General features: G+C 40.3%; 1 protein-coding gene across 1 annotated transcript in view; it reads left to right on the top strand.

Annotated features, from left to right (window-relative positions):
* The window catches only part of DNAH5 (dynein axonemal heavy chain 5), a 262,592-nt gene that overhangs the window by 219,595 nt on the left and 24,128 nt on the right, over nt 1-18,869 (top strand). Inside the window, exons 69-75 of the mRNA XM_033178810.1 lie at nt 1,897-2,018; nt 3,803-3,952; nt 10,510-10,755; nt 12,875-13,094; nt 14,456-14,661; nt 15,289-15,492; nt 17,346-17,561. Coding sequence (XP_033034701.1) covers nt 1,897-2,018; nt 3,803-3,952; nt 10,510-10,755; nt 12,875-13,094; nt 14,456-14,661; nt 15,289-15,492; nt 17,346-17,561 — 1,364 coding nt within the window. The remainder of the gene's footprint in view (nt 1-1,896; nt 2,019-3,802; nt 3,953-10,509; nt 10,756-12,874; nt 13,095-14,455; nt 14,662-15,288; nt 15,493-17,345; nt 17,562-18,869) is intronic.

Raw genomic sequence — 18,869 nt, 5'->3', positions numbered from 1 at the left:
ACATAGTTACCCGCTAATAAACAATGAATAATACTCTGGCCTGCGAGGAACACTCTTTCCTTTTCGTGAATAGCCTTTCCCTAACCCTCTGGTGGCTGTGTTACTCTTTTCAGCTTGTTGGAAAATGGGCAGTTGCTAAGGTGCAACATTTTATTCAACACAATGCATTGTCTTTAGGTCTTTGCTCACTGGTGTTAAAACAATCTCTTTTTATTTTATGAAAATATTTACAATATTTTCATCAAATTGGCTTCAAGGCCATACTTACCTCATTGTAAATACATTATGATGGATTTGGCAAAAAATAACAATTTAGTAGTGTACAAGATGCCTGGATAAAATAGAGACTAGCTCAATGGATATCTTGAGTATTATCATTTGTTTATAACCTACTGTGCTCAAAGATTTTTAAAGTGGCCAAATGGATTGATTTTATCATTTTAAGAATAATGCATAGGCCAGGCACGGTGGCTCACACCTTTAATCCCAGTGCTTTGGGAGGGAGGCTGAGGCGGGCAAATCACCTGGGGTCAGGAGTTTGAGACCAGCCTGAAAAACATAGAGAAACCCTGGCTTTACTAAAAATACAAACTTAGGCAGACATGGTGGTGCGTACCTGTAATCCCAGTTACTTGGGAAGCTGAGGCAGGAGAATCACTTGAACCTGAGAGGCGGAGGTTGTGAGCCGAGATCACGCCATTGCACTCCAGCCTGGGCAACAAGAGTGAAACTCCGTCTCAAAAAAAAAAAAAAAGACAGCACTTTGGGAGGCCAAGGTGGGCGGATCACGAGGTCAGGAGATGGATACCATCCTGGCTAACATGGTGAAACCCCATCTCCACTAAAAACATGAAAAATTAGCTGGTCATGGTGCCCGGCGCCTATAGTCCCAGCTAGTCCGGAGGCTGAGGCAGGAGAATGGCATGAATCTGGGAGGTGGAGCTTGCAGTGAGCCGAGATTGCGCCACTGCACTCTAGCCTGGGCGACAGAACGAGACTCCGTCTCAAAAAAAAAAAAAAAAAAAAAAAAAAGAATAATGCATAGAGCATTTTTTCCTCGATATTCTTCAATAGATGTTATTTATTAAACAGTATATTTTATCCTAGAGAAGACTTCCTAACTCTTTCTTAAAGTATAATTGCTCACATATTCAGTTGTTCTGACATGGGCAACAAAAACATTTTTAAGGTGTCATTTTTCTTACATTACTGTCAGAGTTACGTGGGTTACATGAGCTTTGGTAAATCATCAGCGAAAAGATAAGGGTCAGTACCAAATGGAAATGTTTGTTGTGATTAACTTAGGGTATAACCACAGACATAAGTGATATAGCATGGAACCCCTGGGGTGTGTTCAAGGTAGATGTAAGTAATATACTGATTTATAGAAGAGAATCCTTCAAACACATCTAGTACTACTAACTTTTCTAGATTAATTATCTATTGAATATTAGCTTGTGCTAACATTGGGCAATTCTTAATATTGGCACTTGTTGCTCATTTAGTGACCCTCTGCCATGTCTTCCATCCTGTTTTGTGTGCTTTACACAGATGCATCATGATACAGGTTTAATTATTCTTATTTTACTTATTTGGAATTAGAGACCCAGACAAATGAAATGGTTTGTCTCAGACGTTGTCCAGGGAAGACTAGGATAGAATCACGCATCTACCTGGTTCCAAAGTTATATTACTGGTGATTAAATGGGTTTTTCTAAAATTATCTATTGATTTATTAAATGTTGCATGTTTTTCACTATGATTTATATATTTGTGCTTAAAAAAGTGAAAGTAGTAAAATAATTGAAATTAAAATAGTTTAATACAAATTTTACTAAATAGATTGTTTCACAGTGAAGGAAGGAAAATCTGATAATTTAATGTTTACTTTTAAAGGAGGTGCCTCATTAGACCTTAAAGCTTGTCCTCCAAAACCATCAAAATGGATCCTGGACATGACGTGGCTGAATTTGGTGGAACTTAGCAAACTTAGACAGTTTTCAGATGTCCTTGACCAGGTAACTGTGCTTTGAATTAACTTAGGCTAATGTCATGTTGAGCAGCTTTCTGATTTATCACTAGATATAATATTGGTGGAAGAGAGATAGTTCTTAATATTGCACTCTTAATATGGTATTACATGTACTTGACCTTCCTCGAAGCTCACCTACACTCTGATAAAGCATATTCCGCTCATCATGAACTGGTCTTGCAGGAAGAAATGTGCCCAGGAACTTTAACTGGTGTAATCCTGGGCCATATGTTAGTATCACCAATCGGAGGTCCAGAAGTAGAAAAACGGATAGATCCAATTAGATTAAATAATTAGACTTAAAAAGATGTTTCCTTCTTTCTAGAGGTTAAATGAAAAGGCATAAGAACAGCCTGCCTCTAAATGCTAAATTTCCTTTCTTGCCTCTTGTTTCTCTCTCTCTTCTTCTTCTTCCCCTCCTGCCCTTCCCATTATTTGACTTAGTTAGGCACCTGAGTATGAATCTCATGCAAGCACTTGGCCTCTTGTCTTTAGAAGTTATCATCCTTCTAGAATCAGCCAGCTCCTGATGAACTCTGCATGTGCTGGAATCATGGAAGTTGGGTATAGAGAATTAAATTGGGACGAGCCAAGAAACAGGTTCTTGAAAATCAGGTGACCATAGAGAAATGAGATTGGCAGCAGGGTGGCTTTATTCAGCTATAAGTTGAAGGCTTTTTTTTGGCCAGGAAATGTCTTAAAGTTGGTTCGTGACTTCCCCAGTTTAAATTGGCCAGTTGCTTATGTTCTGCTATACTTTTATGTTTTGGCTTATCACTGGTGATGTTTTTTATTACTACTGTGTACTTGGGGGTACAAACCATTCTTTTGAGTTATTCCCCTATAGAGTTACCCCCAGCGACCTTGCCCAGACCATTGATATTGAAGTTGCTACCTTCTGGAGATGATATCTTATGCATGAAACCCCTCAATATTAGGTAGTCTTTCATGATTGAAAGAAGTTACTATTTTTATTCTTACATGGTACTTTCTAAATATGAACCTGGAATGATTTGCCTTTGATTATATCCCAAGAAAGACATTTGAACTCTTAATGAAAAGGAATATATCAGAGAATATAAGATGATATTTATCTGTAGACATTATTTGTTTGTTCGGTGTTTCTGATCTGCTTACTATGTAATTCCTACCTCTCTCTGGTGTTTTAAGCTGCAGAAGATAATGTACTATGTCCTTTTACTCTTTCCCAGTTGCCTAAGGGTGGCAGGTGTCTGATCATTCATTTGATGATATTAACTGGCATATTTCAAATTACTCTAGATTAATAGAGTATTGATCAGAAAGCTGTTCATTCAATAATAAACATGTATTAAATGCCTTCTTTTGTGTCAGGAGTGGTCCTGGGAAATGAGGAAATGTAAGTGAATGAGATTTGGCTCCTGACATGAGAAGATTTTGTGGAGCAAATCAGACTTCGTTGAAATAATGAAAATGAGTTTCCATTGATTTTGTTGTATTCTTTACAAATTTGTTACCACAAAGGCAAAGAAGAAATTAAACATCCCAGGACTCTCCCTACTTTAAAATGTAGTTGTAGGCTGATGTTAATATAGACTGACTTTGGAGCAAATGACATTAGATTTTAGACAATCAAACTTTTTGGCACTATAATATAAAATAAAAAAATAATCAAGGAATATAATTTACACATATCTGGAGAGGTCAGAGGTTTGTGGAAACATATCTATGACCTGTTACTGAAAGACTGTTGGGTGGCATGACACATTTTTTATCCCATGATATTTTCAGATCTCGAGAAATGAGAAAATGTGGAAAATTTGGTTTGATAAGGAAAACCCAGAGGAGGAACCTCTTCCAAACGCCTATGGTAAATCTCTCGACTGCTTCAGACGTCTTCTCCTTATTAGATCCTGGTGTCCGGACAGAACCATTGCCCAGGTAAAAAGTCCGTATTAAAGAGAAAAATGAGATAATATTTTTAAAGATATTTTTCTTTTAAATTAAACAAATATTTAAAATGTGAATTCCAGTGAGAATTTTCTTGTAGGCTTCTGTGATTTTCTAGCAATATGTGTGAAAAATGGAAAAGTAAACCACAAATAAATGTATTGAGACATACGTTTGGGCTAAGTGATTTAGTAACTTTTTCTGACCTGACTGCTACAATAGGAGTAAATGAGAAAACCATGATTCTAAGGTCGTCATATAGTTATAACATAAAGGTAATGCATTATTCTTTTATATCATTTTATATTCAATCAAAAATTATATGGCTGCTCCATTTTGCTGGTAGTAAAACAGTGTTTCTGAAAGCAGGAAGAATATAAAGGCGTTAGGGTGAAGAGACTGGGGGAAGGACAGTGTGCCCAAACCGTAGTCATTTCTCCAGAAGAATGTCACAGCTCTAGATGTCAGTAGGTTGTCTTACAACTGACTTTCACATATGGTTTAAATGTGAATCCTGCCTCCACATGATTCATCTGTTTAAAGACCTTTAATTTACTGGCTTAGTATCATGGGACTTTACCCAATATAAGGACTTGTGTCTTGCCTTTATGATGAAAAGTTTAACTCTGATACTCAGCCCAGGTTGACTCCTTAAGGGCTTTTCCAAATAAGCTGTGGAGTAGCAATAGCCTTGGGTTTATAACAGAATGTAAGATATATTCTCCTTCATTCTCCAGAGGGAGTGTTAAAAACTTATGGAGTAACTACCTCCAAGTGCACTTAGGTACTGTGGAATCGTGAAAACAACCAGATTCAATGATTTATTGAGAAAAGAAAAATGAGTTTCACAATTCGGGGCACTGAGATCACCGTTCCTTTCAGTTTTTCTTCTCAGTTTCATTACTTTTATCCTGCCCAACTGAATTGTCAAATGGTTGCCTTACTTAAGGACAGTGTGGAAAGAAATGTTTGAGTAGTCTCTTTCTTACCTTTCTCCAGAAATTCTATTTGGTTCAATGCTGAGATTTAAGTAACTGTTTTTTTGTAACTTTATCTTCATTCCAGCTTCTCTGATCCCTGGGCTTACCACAGCCATGGCCTTGTACCTGTTCTCCTTACATTTCTTCTTCTGTACCCTAGTCCACCCAGCACATGCTAGAAGAAATGCAAAGATGGCACCATTCATTGACTTTTCAAGTCCTGTGGTATCTTCCCATGGCCCTTATAACACCCAAGTCCTAAACAAGGTTTAGAACGTCCATTGGATAAATGTTCTCTCCTCTCAAGTTCTTATTCTCCTTTTAGAATCCTTTTGTGATTTTCAACCTGACAACTTTCTGGGAAGTTTATTAGAAGGTCTGCAATGTAGATACATTCAATCCCATTCCCCATAGGGAGCATCAGGCTGTATGCATTTCTTATTCTCTGCATTTTGGCTGAGTGTGACTGTCCACATCTGGGCATGCCTGATTGCAAAAATGCTGCACTGTCAAAGTGTGTCTTCTGAGCGGTACACATTTGTGTCTTAAAAATTCTCAACAGGCCAGGCACAGTGGCTCACACCTGTAATCCCAGCACTTTGGGAGGGTGAGGCAGGTGGATCACGAGGTCAGGAGTTCAAGACCAGCCTGGCCAACATGGTGAAACCCTGTTTCTACTAAAAATACAGAAATTAGCCAGGCATGGTGGCAGCATGTGTAATTCCAGCTACTTGGGAGGCTATGGCAGGAGAATCGCTTGAACTCGGAAAGTGGAGGCTGCAGTGAGCCGAGATCGTGCCACTGCACCCAGCCTAGGTATCAGGGTGAGACTGCATCTCAAAAAACAAATACTCAACAAAGGGAGGTTGGCACAGGTGTGCAGGTTATTTGTTCATTTTATCCCCATTCAAAGGCTGAATCTGTTGCATTGGTACCACATATTGGGATGAACAAGTTCTGCAGAGTTGTGTGAAGAGCAATGTATGAAAATGCAGCACTCCTCAGTGGGGTGTTGGCTGTCTTTAAAGGCTGGCAGGCTGTGCAGAAGTCTGGCTTGCCACACCTGAATTAACTCTTACATCAGTTATTATGGGTGTCCTCCTGTCCCTAGCCAGTGACTTGCTCTTTTCTGCTTCATGGTCTCTGCATATGTTTCTTCTGCATAGAACGCACAGGCTCTGACCCACTTAGCTGTTGTCTTTGCCTCGATAAATCCCATTCATTATCCAAGCAACAGCTTAAATGCTTCTTTCACAAGGGAGCCTTCTCTGATATATTTCTGCAAGATTCATCGGTTTCATACTTTCATGTCACCCTGCAAGTCATAAATCCTTCAAACTAGTTATTTTGCTATTACTTGCTCAATGTATGTCTCATCCTGGTGTATAGGTGGGGGTCAAGCTTCATAAGGGCCGGACCATTTGTTCACTTCTCTAGTCTTAAAACCTGTTGCCCTGCCTGGGACAGAGGAGAGGGTCATGGGCCAAGGTTTATATCTGTTGCATGAGGTGAATCATCTAATATGGTTTGTTAGTTTTTTCACTGCTATAAATAAATACCTGACACTGGGTAATTTATAAAGAAAAGAAGTTTAATTGGCTCATGGTTCTGCAGGTTGTACAGGAAGCATGGGGCTGGCATCTGCTCAGCTTCTGGCGAGGCTTCAGGAAACTTTCAATCATGGCAGAAGGTGCAGGAGGAGCTGGCGTGTCACATGGCGAGAGCCAGAGCAAGAGAGAGTGGGGAGATGCTGCACACTTTTAAACAACCAGATCTGGGAAGAACTCACACTATCATGAGTACAGCACCAAGCCATTCTGTGGGACTCATCTCTATGAGCCAAACACCCCCCACCAGGCCCCACCTCCATCCCTGGGGATTACAGTTCAACATGAGATTGGAAGGGGGCAAACATTCAAATTATATTATTCCTCCCATGGCCCCTCAAATCTCATGTCCTTCTCACATTGCAAAATTCAGTCATCTCTTCCTAATCATCCCCCAAAGTCTTGTTACAGCATCAAGTCCAAAGTCCTAAGTCTCTCTGAGACTCATCTCCTCCCACCTATGAGCCTGTAAAATCAAAACAAATTATTTACTCCCAAGATACAATGGTAGTAAGGCATATTATCGTTCCAGGAGGGAGAAATTGGCCAAAAGAAATGACTAGTAGGCCCTATGCAAGTCTGAAACACAGCAGGGCGGTCCTTAAATCTTGAATCTCCAAAATAATTTCCTTTGACTCCATGTCCTGCATCCAGGGCACACTGGTGCAAGGGATGGGCTCCCAAGACTTTGGAAAGATGGGGAGACTGAGTGATGCCTGGAATTATTGTCCTACTGGCCCGGTGAGATAATGCAGGGTGTTGGGTTGAAGCTGAAGTAAAGAAGATGAAGAAATGTGCTCTTTCTAATGCACACATGTGTAGTTTCAGATCCATGCCTCCCGCAGTGGGGCCTTACCTGGGGTTGCTGAGCATCCTTGCATATTACATCTTTGCCCCATAGACTCATTACATCCCTTAGGCTTAGAGCCAATTTGAACCATGACTGTGACCCTAGTTAAGAATATCCCTTCCCAGGAACTGGAATTATGACCAAAAGTCCTTTCTCCAGATATAAGTGAAGCAGCCTTCCCTGTTGTTATCTGTTCCAGAGGTTGGGGACCTAGGGCCTGCCAACAGCATTAGGCCCACTGTCTGTTTATGTTCAGCTGGCTACTTAAGAATTATATTTTTAAATACCTGAAAAAAATCACCAGAAGACTAATATTTTGTGACAAGTGAAGACTGTATGACATTCACATTTCAGTGTCCCTAACATTTTATTGGAACATAGCTGTGCTTTTTATTTGTGTGCCTACGACTGCTTTTGTGCAACAATGGCAGAGTTGAGTTGCAATAGAGATGATTGGGCCACCAAAGTCTAAAATATTTACCATCTGGCCCCTCAGTATTCTAGCATGTTAACTCATGGCTTGGATGGTAATACCTGAACTGGGTCAATGCTGAGTTATGGCAGAATTGGCCATGTTGAGACCCTTGCTACCCTGGGGTAGAAAGTGCTTGAATCTTGATGAGTTGCACTACAGAGATGCTGCAGTGATGGCAGTACATGTGGCTGAGAAACTGCTGCAACTGTGGAATGCCTCGGTGTCCAGCCTTTGAAGTCCTTCCTGATCACAGGACTCCCTGTTTCGACTGTGACTGAATGTGTACATGGAGTAGACATTTGGGGAAATCAAAGAACATGGCAGTCAAACTTAACAAACACCTGCCAGAGGCTGTAGAAAAATATGTAGGCTTTTATATACAAGATAGAGATTTAGATATTGGATCTGCCCAACCTAGAAAAAGTACTGAGGGGCATGAAAATAAATAGCATCCCGTGCCTCAAATTCAACTGGACTGAAATTCACCTCCTCAAAACCTCCCAGCCACTGAACTAATAAAGAGGAAGGTCGGAAGGTGTGAGCCTTTTTGTGGGTGAGGGGCCCAGGTGCTGTTTGGTCATTTCATTGCCAGTGGCCTAGTCCTGTCAAAGAGGGCCTCATCACCATTTCTTGTTCCTTTGGGAAACCAGGTAGAAGTCTTTCCCCAAAGCCATCTAGAAATAGTTGCCAAGGCAGGAAGTCCTGTGTATTGTACAAAGTTGGCGTGCCTCTTAATCTGCCATTGGTATGGGGGAATGGACTTTATGAGGAAGATTATGACTTTAGAAGGAGAAGAGATCCACAGTAAAATGGCCCAGCTGTTTCTGAATTAGCTGGTCTGAGTTAGGGAATGTGAATGCTCCTCTTTTTGTGTTTTGCACTCTCATAAGGAAGATGGACATTTCATGATGACCAAGTTTCAGACAACCTTTACCTGGCTATATTAATGATGAAGCTTTTGTGAGAAGTCTCCACACACCAGGTGGAATCAGAAAGTAGGACCAAGCCAGTCGTTCAACAGTCTAGACTCATGTGGCACCCATTTTACCTCTCTTACCAAGCTACGAGAGGACACAGTAAGCCAGGAGATTCCTCTGTGGTGGCCACTTCTCTTTCATTGTAACCCACAAAGAAGGCAAACACGAGTGGGAGACATCACACCAATTTGTAAGCTCAGATGCTTGGGGTACATTTTGAGGATGAATAGGGGATAGCAAGATATTGAAGATGAAGGATGAGCCCACCTTACTGGCTAAAAATCCAGCTCTGATGTTTTAAAGTCAAGGATGATGACTGAACCAGCTCTGGCTCCCCTTTGGTCCAGGTCTATCTGAAACCTGTCTGATTCAAGGGAAGCTCCATCTGAAGCTGTTCTGTGTTTCTATGGGAATTGGAGTCGGGAGGCTCACCTGCGTAGCCCTTGGGAGAGTTACAGGTCATGTTGCACCCACGCCTAAGTTACGTGAACATGATTTTTGTGGGGAATGCTGCTGGGGAGAGAAACTTGGGTTTTATCCATCTAAGGTGGAAGAAGATCACACGAATAGGAGGAAAAATGTTTTTGAGGGAATTTAATTATTTAGAAGGCAGAGAATATAGACTAAGGGTCATAGTCACAATATCGTTTGTTGAAAAATAAATTGTGACTCTTTCACCTCATTTGAAAAAGGAATTTGTTGTTACCAGAATTTCTTTCTATGGCTGTAATAAAGTTGACAAAATCTCTGATATTTTGAGTATGGATTTCGTTCAAAACACAATTAATAGTAAAGGGATGAGCCAAATATGGGAAGGAACGACGACAATGATGAGGAGAGAGATTATGGATTAAATCTTTAAAAACTCATTCATTCATTCATTCATTCAACAAATATCCAATACATTTCATGCAAGTAGTCACTCAGTAATTATCTATTTGATCAGTACCCATTACATTGCAGGTATTGTGTTGCTTACTTTATTATTTACATGCATAAATATTTGCCTTAGAGCATCCTAAACAATAGTTTCCCAGTATTTTTATTTTCTGGTGTAGCAGGAAGCAACCAGTATATTGACATGGGTTTCAGACCAGGAGTCATACAACTTTGGTTCTTTTTTTTTTTTCTTTTTTTTGAGACGGAGTCTCGCTCTGTCGCCCAGGCTGGAGTGCAGTGGCCGGATCTCAGCTCACTGCAAGCTCCGCGTCCCGGGTTCACGCCATTCTCCTGCCTCAGCCTCCCGAGTAGCTGGGACTACAGGCGCCCGCCACCTCGCCCGGCTAGATTTTTGTATTTTTTTAGTAGAGACGGGGTTTCACCGTGTTAGCCAGGATGGTCTCGATCTCCTGACCTCGTGATCCGCCCGTCTCGGCCTCCCAAAGTGCTGGGATTACAGGCTTGAGCCACCGCGCCCGGCACAACTTTGGTTCTTTTGACTGTCGGATTTTGTATTGAGTAAGCAACCCAGTCTTCCCACCTATAGAATGGAGATATAAACAAACAAATATGACAAAACAGTCTCTACCCTGTTTCCCTGACAGGGTTACTGTGGACATCATTGAGATCGTTACAAAAATGAATTTTGGAAACTATATTGCATTATCCACATGAAATAGTTGGAATGGCTTTTACTGGCTTGTATGCTGTTTTTGGCAGGCCCGCAAGTACATCGTGGACTCCATGGGAGAAAAATATGTCGAAGGTGTTATTCTAGACTTGGAGAAGACGTGGGAGGAATCTGATCCACGGACGCCACTCATCTGCCTCCTGTCTATGGGCTCAGACCCCACAGATTCCATCATTGCCTTGGGGAAGAGATTAAAAATAGAAACCCGTTATGTGTCCATGGGGCAGGGCCAGGAGGTCCATGCTCGGAAGCTCTTGCAGCAGACCATGGCGAACGTAAGGCTGAATGTCTACTTTTGTGCCATCCTGTTCATATTACAGATTATGGAATAGCAATGCAGAAGAAAAATATAAATCATTAGGAGTTTAAATTTATATGCGGCCTGCTGTTTACTAAACAGCATTTTTTTTTTTTAATTTAAGCTAACATTAAAACTTTTGAGGCAATGTGGCAAATAAATCAACTACCCAGGGATAGCAAAGTGGATGGTATACTCAGTAAGTTGAAAACAAAACATTTAATGCAGAGAATGGCAATCCCAAAGAAATGGGATTCTGGGGGTGAAGATGGAACATCAGAGTTCTCACCTAAGAAGTTTAGATCACCTAGGTGTGATGCCTCACAAATGTAATCTCAGCACTTTGGGAGGCCGAGGCTAAGGATTGCTTGAGCCCAGGAGTTCAAGACCAGCCTGGGTAATATAGACCCAATCTTTACAAAAAAATTTAACTGGACATAGTGGCATGTGCCTGTGGTCCCATCTCCGTTGGAAGCTGAGGTGGGAGGATCACTTGATCTGGGAAGGTAGAGGCTGCAGTCACTGCAGTCCAGCCTGGGTGACAGAATGAGACCCTTTCTCACAAACCAAAACAAAGCAAAATACAAAAGAAGGAATCTCAGGGCAGGGTTCACGTCTATGCTGGATAAAAGAGAGAAACTGAAGTCATTTTGTAGTTGCTGTGTTTTATATTGAATTTCCTTTTTGTTTTGAATTGTGAACGGCATCAATTGAAATTTTCAAAGGGTAAAAGGTTAGATAATTTATTCATCAGTACTGTAAATTTCTGAAGAAAATATAAGGGAAATGTGAAATCTCTAAATTATCAGTTTTACGTGTAACTGCTAAGACTTTAGATCTAATGCTTTTTTTTTTGAAAGACAACTCATGCTGCTCTAGTCAATGATCTAGATGGGTTATAGAAAAACACCTCAAGATTATGATCTGGATCTTGTAGATGATTTTAGCAAAAATATTTTATAGATTAGATATTGAGGAAATTGTTGTTACATGACCCCCAATTTTGCCTGAGTTGCATTACACAAAGATCTTCCTATACTTATGGTATAATTCAGGCAAAAGATATGGCTTATTATTTTCTAAAGCTCTTGTTCTTTTTAGTGTGGTCAGATTCCCAGGGAAGGTTCTTCCATATTCTAAAGGGTGTATGCTCTGTTGCCAGGATTCTGAGAACTAGTGGGAGGCAGGAAGTCGCAGGTCTCAAAATTCAGCAGGCAATCATCCTTCCACCTGATTTCAGTGTAGTACCTATTCCCTCAATGTGCTGGTATCCTCCAATCTAGACCCTGTTTTGCCTTCTGTAGAAAATCAACTTCTCATTTTTCATTAAGGCAGGCAGAATTTGGGGAGTTATGTGGTATATATCAGGTTGCATCTCAGCTTTCTCTAAATGCTAGTTTAGGATTCAACTTTCTTGAACGTCTTTTAAATGTTAGTGATAATGCCTTCACTCTCTCTGTCACCGTCCTTAAGAGTTCATGCCTCTAAAAATTTTCTTCATTGTAGTTTTAATGGAATTTGGGGAGGGATCTGAGTTAAATGGATGTTTTCAATCAACCATCTTTACTTGGAAGTCCTTTTATGTTTAACTTTGATTATATTCATGATTGCAAACACATAGTATTGGTACAATTGCATACTAGTGTATACTGGAACAAATACATGGACTAAAAAAAAATAGCTTGTCTCAATTAAACATTTTTGTTTTCTGAGATTTGACCTAGATTAATTTAAAGTGGTTTCTGTAGGCCAAGCCGGAGTGCAGTGGCGCGATCTCGACCTTGGCTCACTGCAAGCTCCGCCTCCCAGGTTCACGCCATTCTCCTGCCTCAGCCTCCTGAGTAGCTGGGACTACAGGTGCCTGCCACCACGCCCGGCTAATTTTTTGTATTTTTAGTAGAGACGGGGTTTCACCGTGGTCTCGATCTCCTGACCTCGTGATCCGCCTGCCCTGGCCTCCCAAAGTGCTGGGATTACAAGCGTGAGCCACCATGCCCGGCTTAAATTGTAATTACTTAATTTCTAAAGAATGTTGTAATTTCAAATTTGGGTGAAACACAAAACCACCTAACTTCCATTTACTGCCGTTGACTTAGGGAGGATGGGCACTTCTGCAGAACTGCCATCTGGGACTTGATTTCATGGATGAGCTGATGGACATAATCATAGAAACTGAGCTTGTACATGATGCATTCCGCCTCTGGATGACCACCGAGGTTCATAAGCAGTTTCCCATTACACTCCTTCAGATGTCCATTAAATTTGCCAACGATCCTCCACAGGGCCTCCGGGCAGGACTGAAAAGAACATATGGTGGTGAGTCCAGAAATACTTCTGAGTCTATAGGAGTTTTCTGTACTTAAATTGTTTTCCTAAAAAAATTATAAAAGGATTAACTAGGATACGGTTATAGCAAATAGTACTACTGTTTAACCTGATGGGGAGGTGATGGTCCTCTTTTGTGAATACGCCCCGGCTGTGTTAACGAATCAGAGTTCATGATTCCCACCTTCTAGTTTCCTATTTTCCCAGTACTGCCCTATTTAAGCCCATGCTGTTCTCCAGCTAGACATAATTAACATCCAAAATGAACAATTTTGTCATTTATGGTCTCTGTGTTCCATACCTAAAGTAGTACAGTCATCTCTTCCCAGAGGAGAGTCTGAATTACGGTGATGCTTGCCTGCCTTTCATTAGGGCCATATGTCAGAAGGTAGCTAAGTTAAAAATCCAGTGGCAGCAAACTCAGGCCCAAATGCCCCCATCATGACTGGGGCTGAGGTCACTCTCTTGGCCGCTGCCTCTTCTGCTTCATAGCTTTATGTATGGGATTTGCGGTCATGAAAAGAACATGGAACTTTCAGTCGGAAATCCTGATTCTGGCCCTTGCTGTTGACAGTTACTTTGTTCTCTTGGGTGTGAGTCACTCAATCTGAGTTTCAATTTTCTCGTATACAAAATAGGGACAAGAGAATCTCTCCAGGAGAATTGAAATAAACTGTAACTAAAATCATGTATTTGATAACCATAATAAATATAATTATTGTATTTCAATCTGGAGAACCTGCAAAGAGACTTCCGGGGAGTTGCTAACAAGGCTGAAATTCCTGCCAATCTATAAGACAATGTGGGGATAAAATAGAGGTGGAAGGATAATGGCAGTAAAAGAAAATAAATAAATCTAATTATATGTACAATATAGTATATGCATATGTTTCAATCATTATTATTTGGAGCATGTACTCAGGTGCAAAGGGCTTCTCTATATACTCTCTTAATTAATATAAAATTAGTTAAAAGTATGTGCCCCAAGTATATGCTCAAAACAACAGTAATAATAATAGAGCAGTAGTTACAGTAATAGTGGCAGAATTTGTTTAACTGTCATTACCTTTCCATCTTGATTTTGCCCTCATATGATCTTGCTAGATTGGCAGGAACTTGACCCATGTTAGCAAGCTCCTCTTCTCCCCAAAGTCTCTTTGAGGATTTTTCGGAAAGAAATGGCCTCTGGACACCCAAAAGTTAAATTATTATTGTCACTTGAGTGTCATAAAAATCATCCAAAGTAAGTGAATTTTAACATCAGGGACTTACAAAAATGATTACTTATAAAAGTAGTAGAAAATACAGACATTTGAGAGATGATACATTTTTCATCCAACTGACTACAACAGGTGTGAGCCAAGACCTGCTGGACGTGACCTCCGGGTCCCAGTGGAAGTCCATGTTGTACGCAGTGGCTTTCCTGCACTCCGCTGTCCAGGAGAGGCGCAAGTTCGGTGCCCTGGGGTGGAATATCCCCTATGAATTTAACCAGGCGGACTTTAATGCCACTGTGCAGTTCATCCAAAACCACTTGGATGACATGGATGTCAAAAAGGTACTGCTGTGCGTGCTGCGTCGTGCCCCTGGTGGCTGTGGGCTTGGGCCATCAAGCTCACAGGACCTCCTAGCTTTGGGGTAAATTATATAAGAGAATTTGCTGTGCTTGCAAAGTCATCTTGACGTCATAGCAATTTGGGTCACACTTGCCTCTTGATTTCAGGAAATATTGGTCAAGTTTTGATTATTATTTTATGTCTCAAAAGTAAGCTGACATTCCAAAGAAGACAGCCTCAAGGGGCCTGTTGTCAGGGGGTGTGGGTGGGGAAGCTTGTTCTTCAAAATCCTAAAAAATGAAAATGGGAGTCCAAATTAGTTTGAAGTGTGTGCTTTCTGAAGAACTGCCTCAATAAGCTCAAAAGCAAACACTATTTTCTATTTGTATTGAAGTATGAAAACATACAAATGCATCAAGAAAGGCTATTTCAAATCGTGGACATGAGCATTGAGTAACTACTCTTCTTTACCTTTTTACTTTTCTTTCTCCACTTCATCTTTGCAGTACTGAGGAAGAATGCCGGACTGAATGAATGATGTTGAAAGTGAATACATGGGTGTGACTTGGCAGGGAAATAATAATGCAACAGTAGTCAGTTCTACATAATTATTCTATCAATTGTCCCAGGGCGTCTCCTGGACCACCATCCGCTACATGATAGGAGAGATTCAATATGGAGGCAGAGTCACTGACGACTATGATAAGAGATTGTTGAACACATTTGCTAAGGTTTGGTTCAGCGAAAATATGTTTGGACTAGATTTCAATTTTTACCAAGGATACAATATTCCAAGATGCAGCACAGTGGATAACTATCTTCAATATATCCAGGTTTGTCAACTTCAGAATTTTATGCATAGAGCAAATATCTGTAGCCATTTGAGTTTTGGGTATTAATTATACTGTCTATGTTGCTTTTACCATAAATTTTAATGGTGATATATACTAATGCTTTTGCTGTGAAGGCTTTCTTTGTATTTTTATACTCAACGGATGATTAAAATATTTATGTTTGTTCTGAGTGTGTGTTTTGTGTGAATCGTGTTTCCATACCCCTCTTTTTTAATGCCCTAGGGAGGAATTTTCTTTGAGGAAGATGATAGATTAGGGAGATTTAGAACTAGGAGACCTACACAAATCACCTGGAGTTCTCTGTCTGTGAAACTTCGGCTGCCACAGCAGTAGGGCAAAGGCAGCTTCTCCACCCAATTTGTCTGTTTTCCAATCCATTTGACCAATCCCATGACATTTGCTCCTTAATCCTGGCCTAATGGACAGGCTTAAGGATACGTCCAGGAAGCTGCTTTGTGTAAGAGCTTCCTCCAAGACAGAGTTTCTTAACCTTGGCACTATTGACATTCAGGGTTGGATCATTCTGTCGTAGGGGCCTGGCCTGTGCTGTTTAGCAGCATCCCTGGCCTCTGTCCATGGGATGCCAATAACAACCGCCTACCCAGTTGCAAGAACCAAAAATGCCTCCTGAAATTGCCAAATGTACCCTGGAGGGCAAAATTGTCCCTGGTTGAGAAGCACTGATGTAAGAAGGAATAGGTAGATTTCTACAGGCAGTTTGGGAATACGTAGGGAAAAAATTCTGATTTTTAAGGTGACTGCGTCCTCTTTCTCTATACCCAAAATTCATTATATCATTATTGAATCATCTCTTTGGTCTCTAAGATTTATCTCAGAGTAAACAAACTAAAACATAACAGCCCCAGAGAGCTAAATTTATCAGTATATTTACATGTTTTTTTGATATATAATGTAATGAGTTTATCATATATTACCACCTCTGCACTTTTATTAATTCAAATCAGCAGATATATCTGTCTTACTGTACTGCATGTATCTTTAAATCATCAGCACTGAATAGGAAAAGTGGCCATGAAGGTATAAATTTAGGGGTGCCTGTACATATATTTTTTATATACACCCCATCTCACAGTGCATTTGAGGTAGCTCATAAGAAGACATTATGCAAGAGGGAATAAAATGAAGGAGAGGAAGGGAGGGAAATATGAGTATGACAATAATTAAGTTAAGCATAAGATTCATACATAGAAATATGTGTCAAATTGTCAGTAAATTGTCCTTTTCTTCAAACAGTTGGGGGATCTTTTTGCCTGCTTCTCCTGCTTCTGCCTGTGTCCCACACATCTCTGTCTCTGTTTTTTCTCTCTGACTGTTGCTTTCTCAGTTTATCTCTTTTCCTAGTCTCTGTCTTTTTCCTTGGGAGAGTACAAGTCCCACCTGCTGCCTTTATTTGGACCATGATTACTAAAGCTGTCATTTCCTGGTTTCTTCCAAACATAATAACCATTAGCTGTACAACATTGATTTGGACAACTGGTTTGAATTCAATTAGACTGTCAGAAAGCAAAACACGAATCCACAATTCCCTTTCTATCTCGCATGTTGTATAACAAGACAGTCTCTCTCTGATTCAATTTTGAGGTGCAGATTTTAAAGAGCCGTGAGCCTAGTGTCTGTTTCTCGATGTTAATTGGTTTTTAAAGGAAACTTTTGATTATTTTCTGGGGAAATTATTGAGGTTTGTAACTCGACACCAATGAGACTTAGGTCAATGCATATCCTCATAAAAGCATTTTTGTTTCCCAAGATAGTGAAATTTAGACAGTGCTTATGTTGGCAGTCTGTACTTATCTGAGGTGTTTGTTGTTCAGAGTTTGCCTGCCTACGACAGCCCTGAGGTGTTTGGGCTGCACCCCAATGCTGACATCACCTATCAGAGCAAGCTGGCCAAGGATGTGCTGGACACCATCCTAGGCATCCAACCCAAGGACAGCTCTGGCGGAGGGGATGAGACCCGGGAAGCGGTGGTGGCCCGGCTGGCTGATGATATGCTGGAGAAGCTGCCCCCAGACTATGTCCCCTTCGAAGTGAGTTGATGAAATTCTAACACGATGTCAGCTGGGGTTGGATAGCTTTGGTTGGGAGAGTGAGGAAGAAGAAAGGAGGGCAAAAAATAATTTTCCTGAAATTAAAAAACATTCTTTTAAAAACCAGCTTCTTAAAGAACCAGATAAAGAAGTTTTTGCATCTATGAATGTGATGTAATCTTTTCAATATATAAACCATAAGGAAACCTGTTGAGAATGTTAATAGTTATGATTGATTTACAAGTGTGTACTGATGGGTTAGGACTGCTTTCCTGATCCTTCCCTGAGGTACTTTACATTGCATTTGTTCAAAAGAAAGCAAAGTATTATTAAGACACCTGATTATTAAAAAATACATTTTATGTAGTTTCATGTACACCTTAAAACTCAGGCCTTCTTTATTTCAGAGAGTCTACATTTATATCATTACTTCTGCAGCTTCTTCACCTCACAAGTTTTGGAAATTGATATTTTTAGTATATAAGCAGTTTCTAAGCAAATTTATGATGGCGGAAGTTAATTTTTAAATTGAATTAATGTTTTTAAATTTTTTTCATGAATTATTGGGGTATAGGTGGTATTTGGGTACATGAGTACATTCTTTAGTGGTGATTTGTGAGATATTGGTGCACCCATCACCTTAGCAGTATACAATGCACCATATTTGTAATCTTTTATTCCTCGCCCCCCTCCCATTCTTCCCCCCACGTCCCCAAAGTCCATTATATCATTCTTATGCCTTTGTGTCCTCATAGCTTAGCTCCCACTTATCAGTGAGAACACGTGATGTTTGGTTTCCCATTCCTGAGTTACTTCACTTAAGATAATAGTCCTCAATCTCATCCAGATCGCTGCAAATGCTGTTAATTCATTCCTTTTAATGGCTGAGTAGTATTCCATCATACACACACACACACACACACACACACACACACACACGTGGTATATATACATACCGCGATTTCTTTATACATTCATTGATTGATGGGCATTTGGATTAGTTCCATGATTTTGCAATTGTGAATTGTGCTGCTATAAACATGCATGTGTAAGTATCTTTTTTGTAGAATGACTTCTTTTCCTCTGGGTAGATACCCAGTAGTGGGATTGCTTGATCAAATGGTAGTTTTACTTTTTAAAGGAATCTTCACAGTTTTCCATAGTGGCTGTACTAGTTTACATTCCCACCAGTGGTGTAGAAGTGTTCCTTGATCACTGCATCCATGCCAACATCTACTGTTTTTTGATTTTTTGATTATAACCATTCTTGCAGGAGTGAGGTGTTATCGCATTGTGGTTTTGATTTGC

The sequence above is a fragment of the Trachypithecus francoisi genome, unplaced genomic scaffold (assembly GCF_009764315.1).
Source record: "Trachypithecus francoisi isolate TF-2019V2 unplaced genomic scaffold, Tfra_2.0 Lachesis_group2, whole genome shotgun sequence".
NCBI classification, from domain to species: domain Eukaryota; kingdom Metazoa; phylum Chordata; class Mammalia; order Primates; family Cercopithecidae; genus Trachypithecus; species Trachypithecus francoisi.
This window is presented reverse-complemented; position numbering and strand designations above follow the sequence as displayed.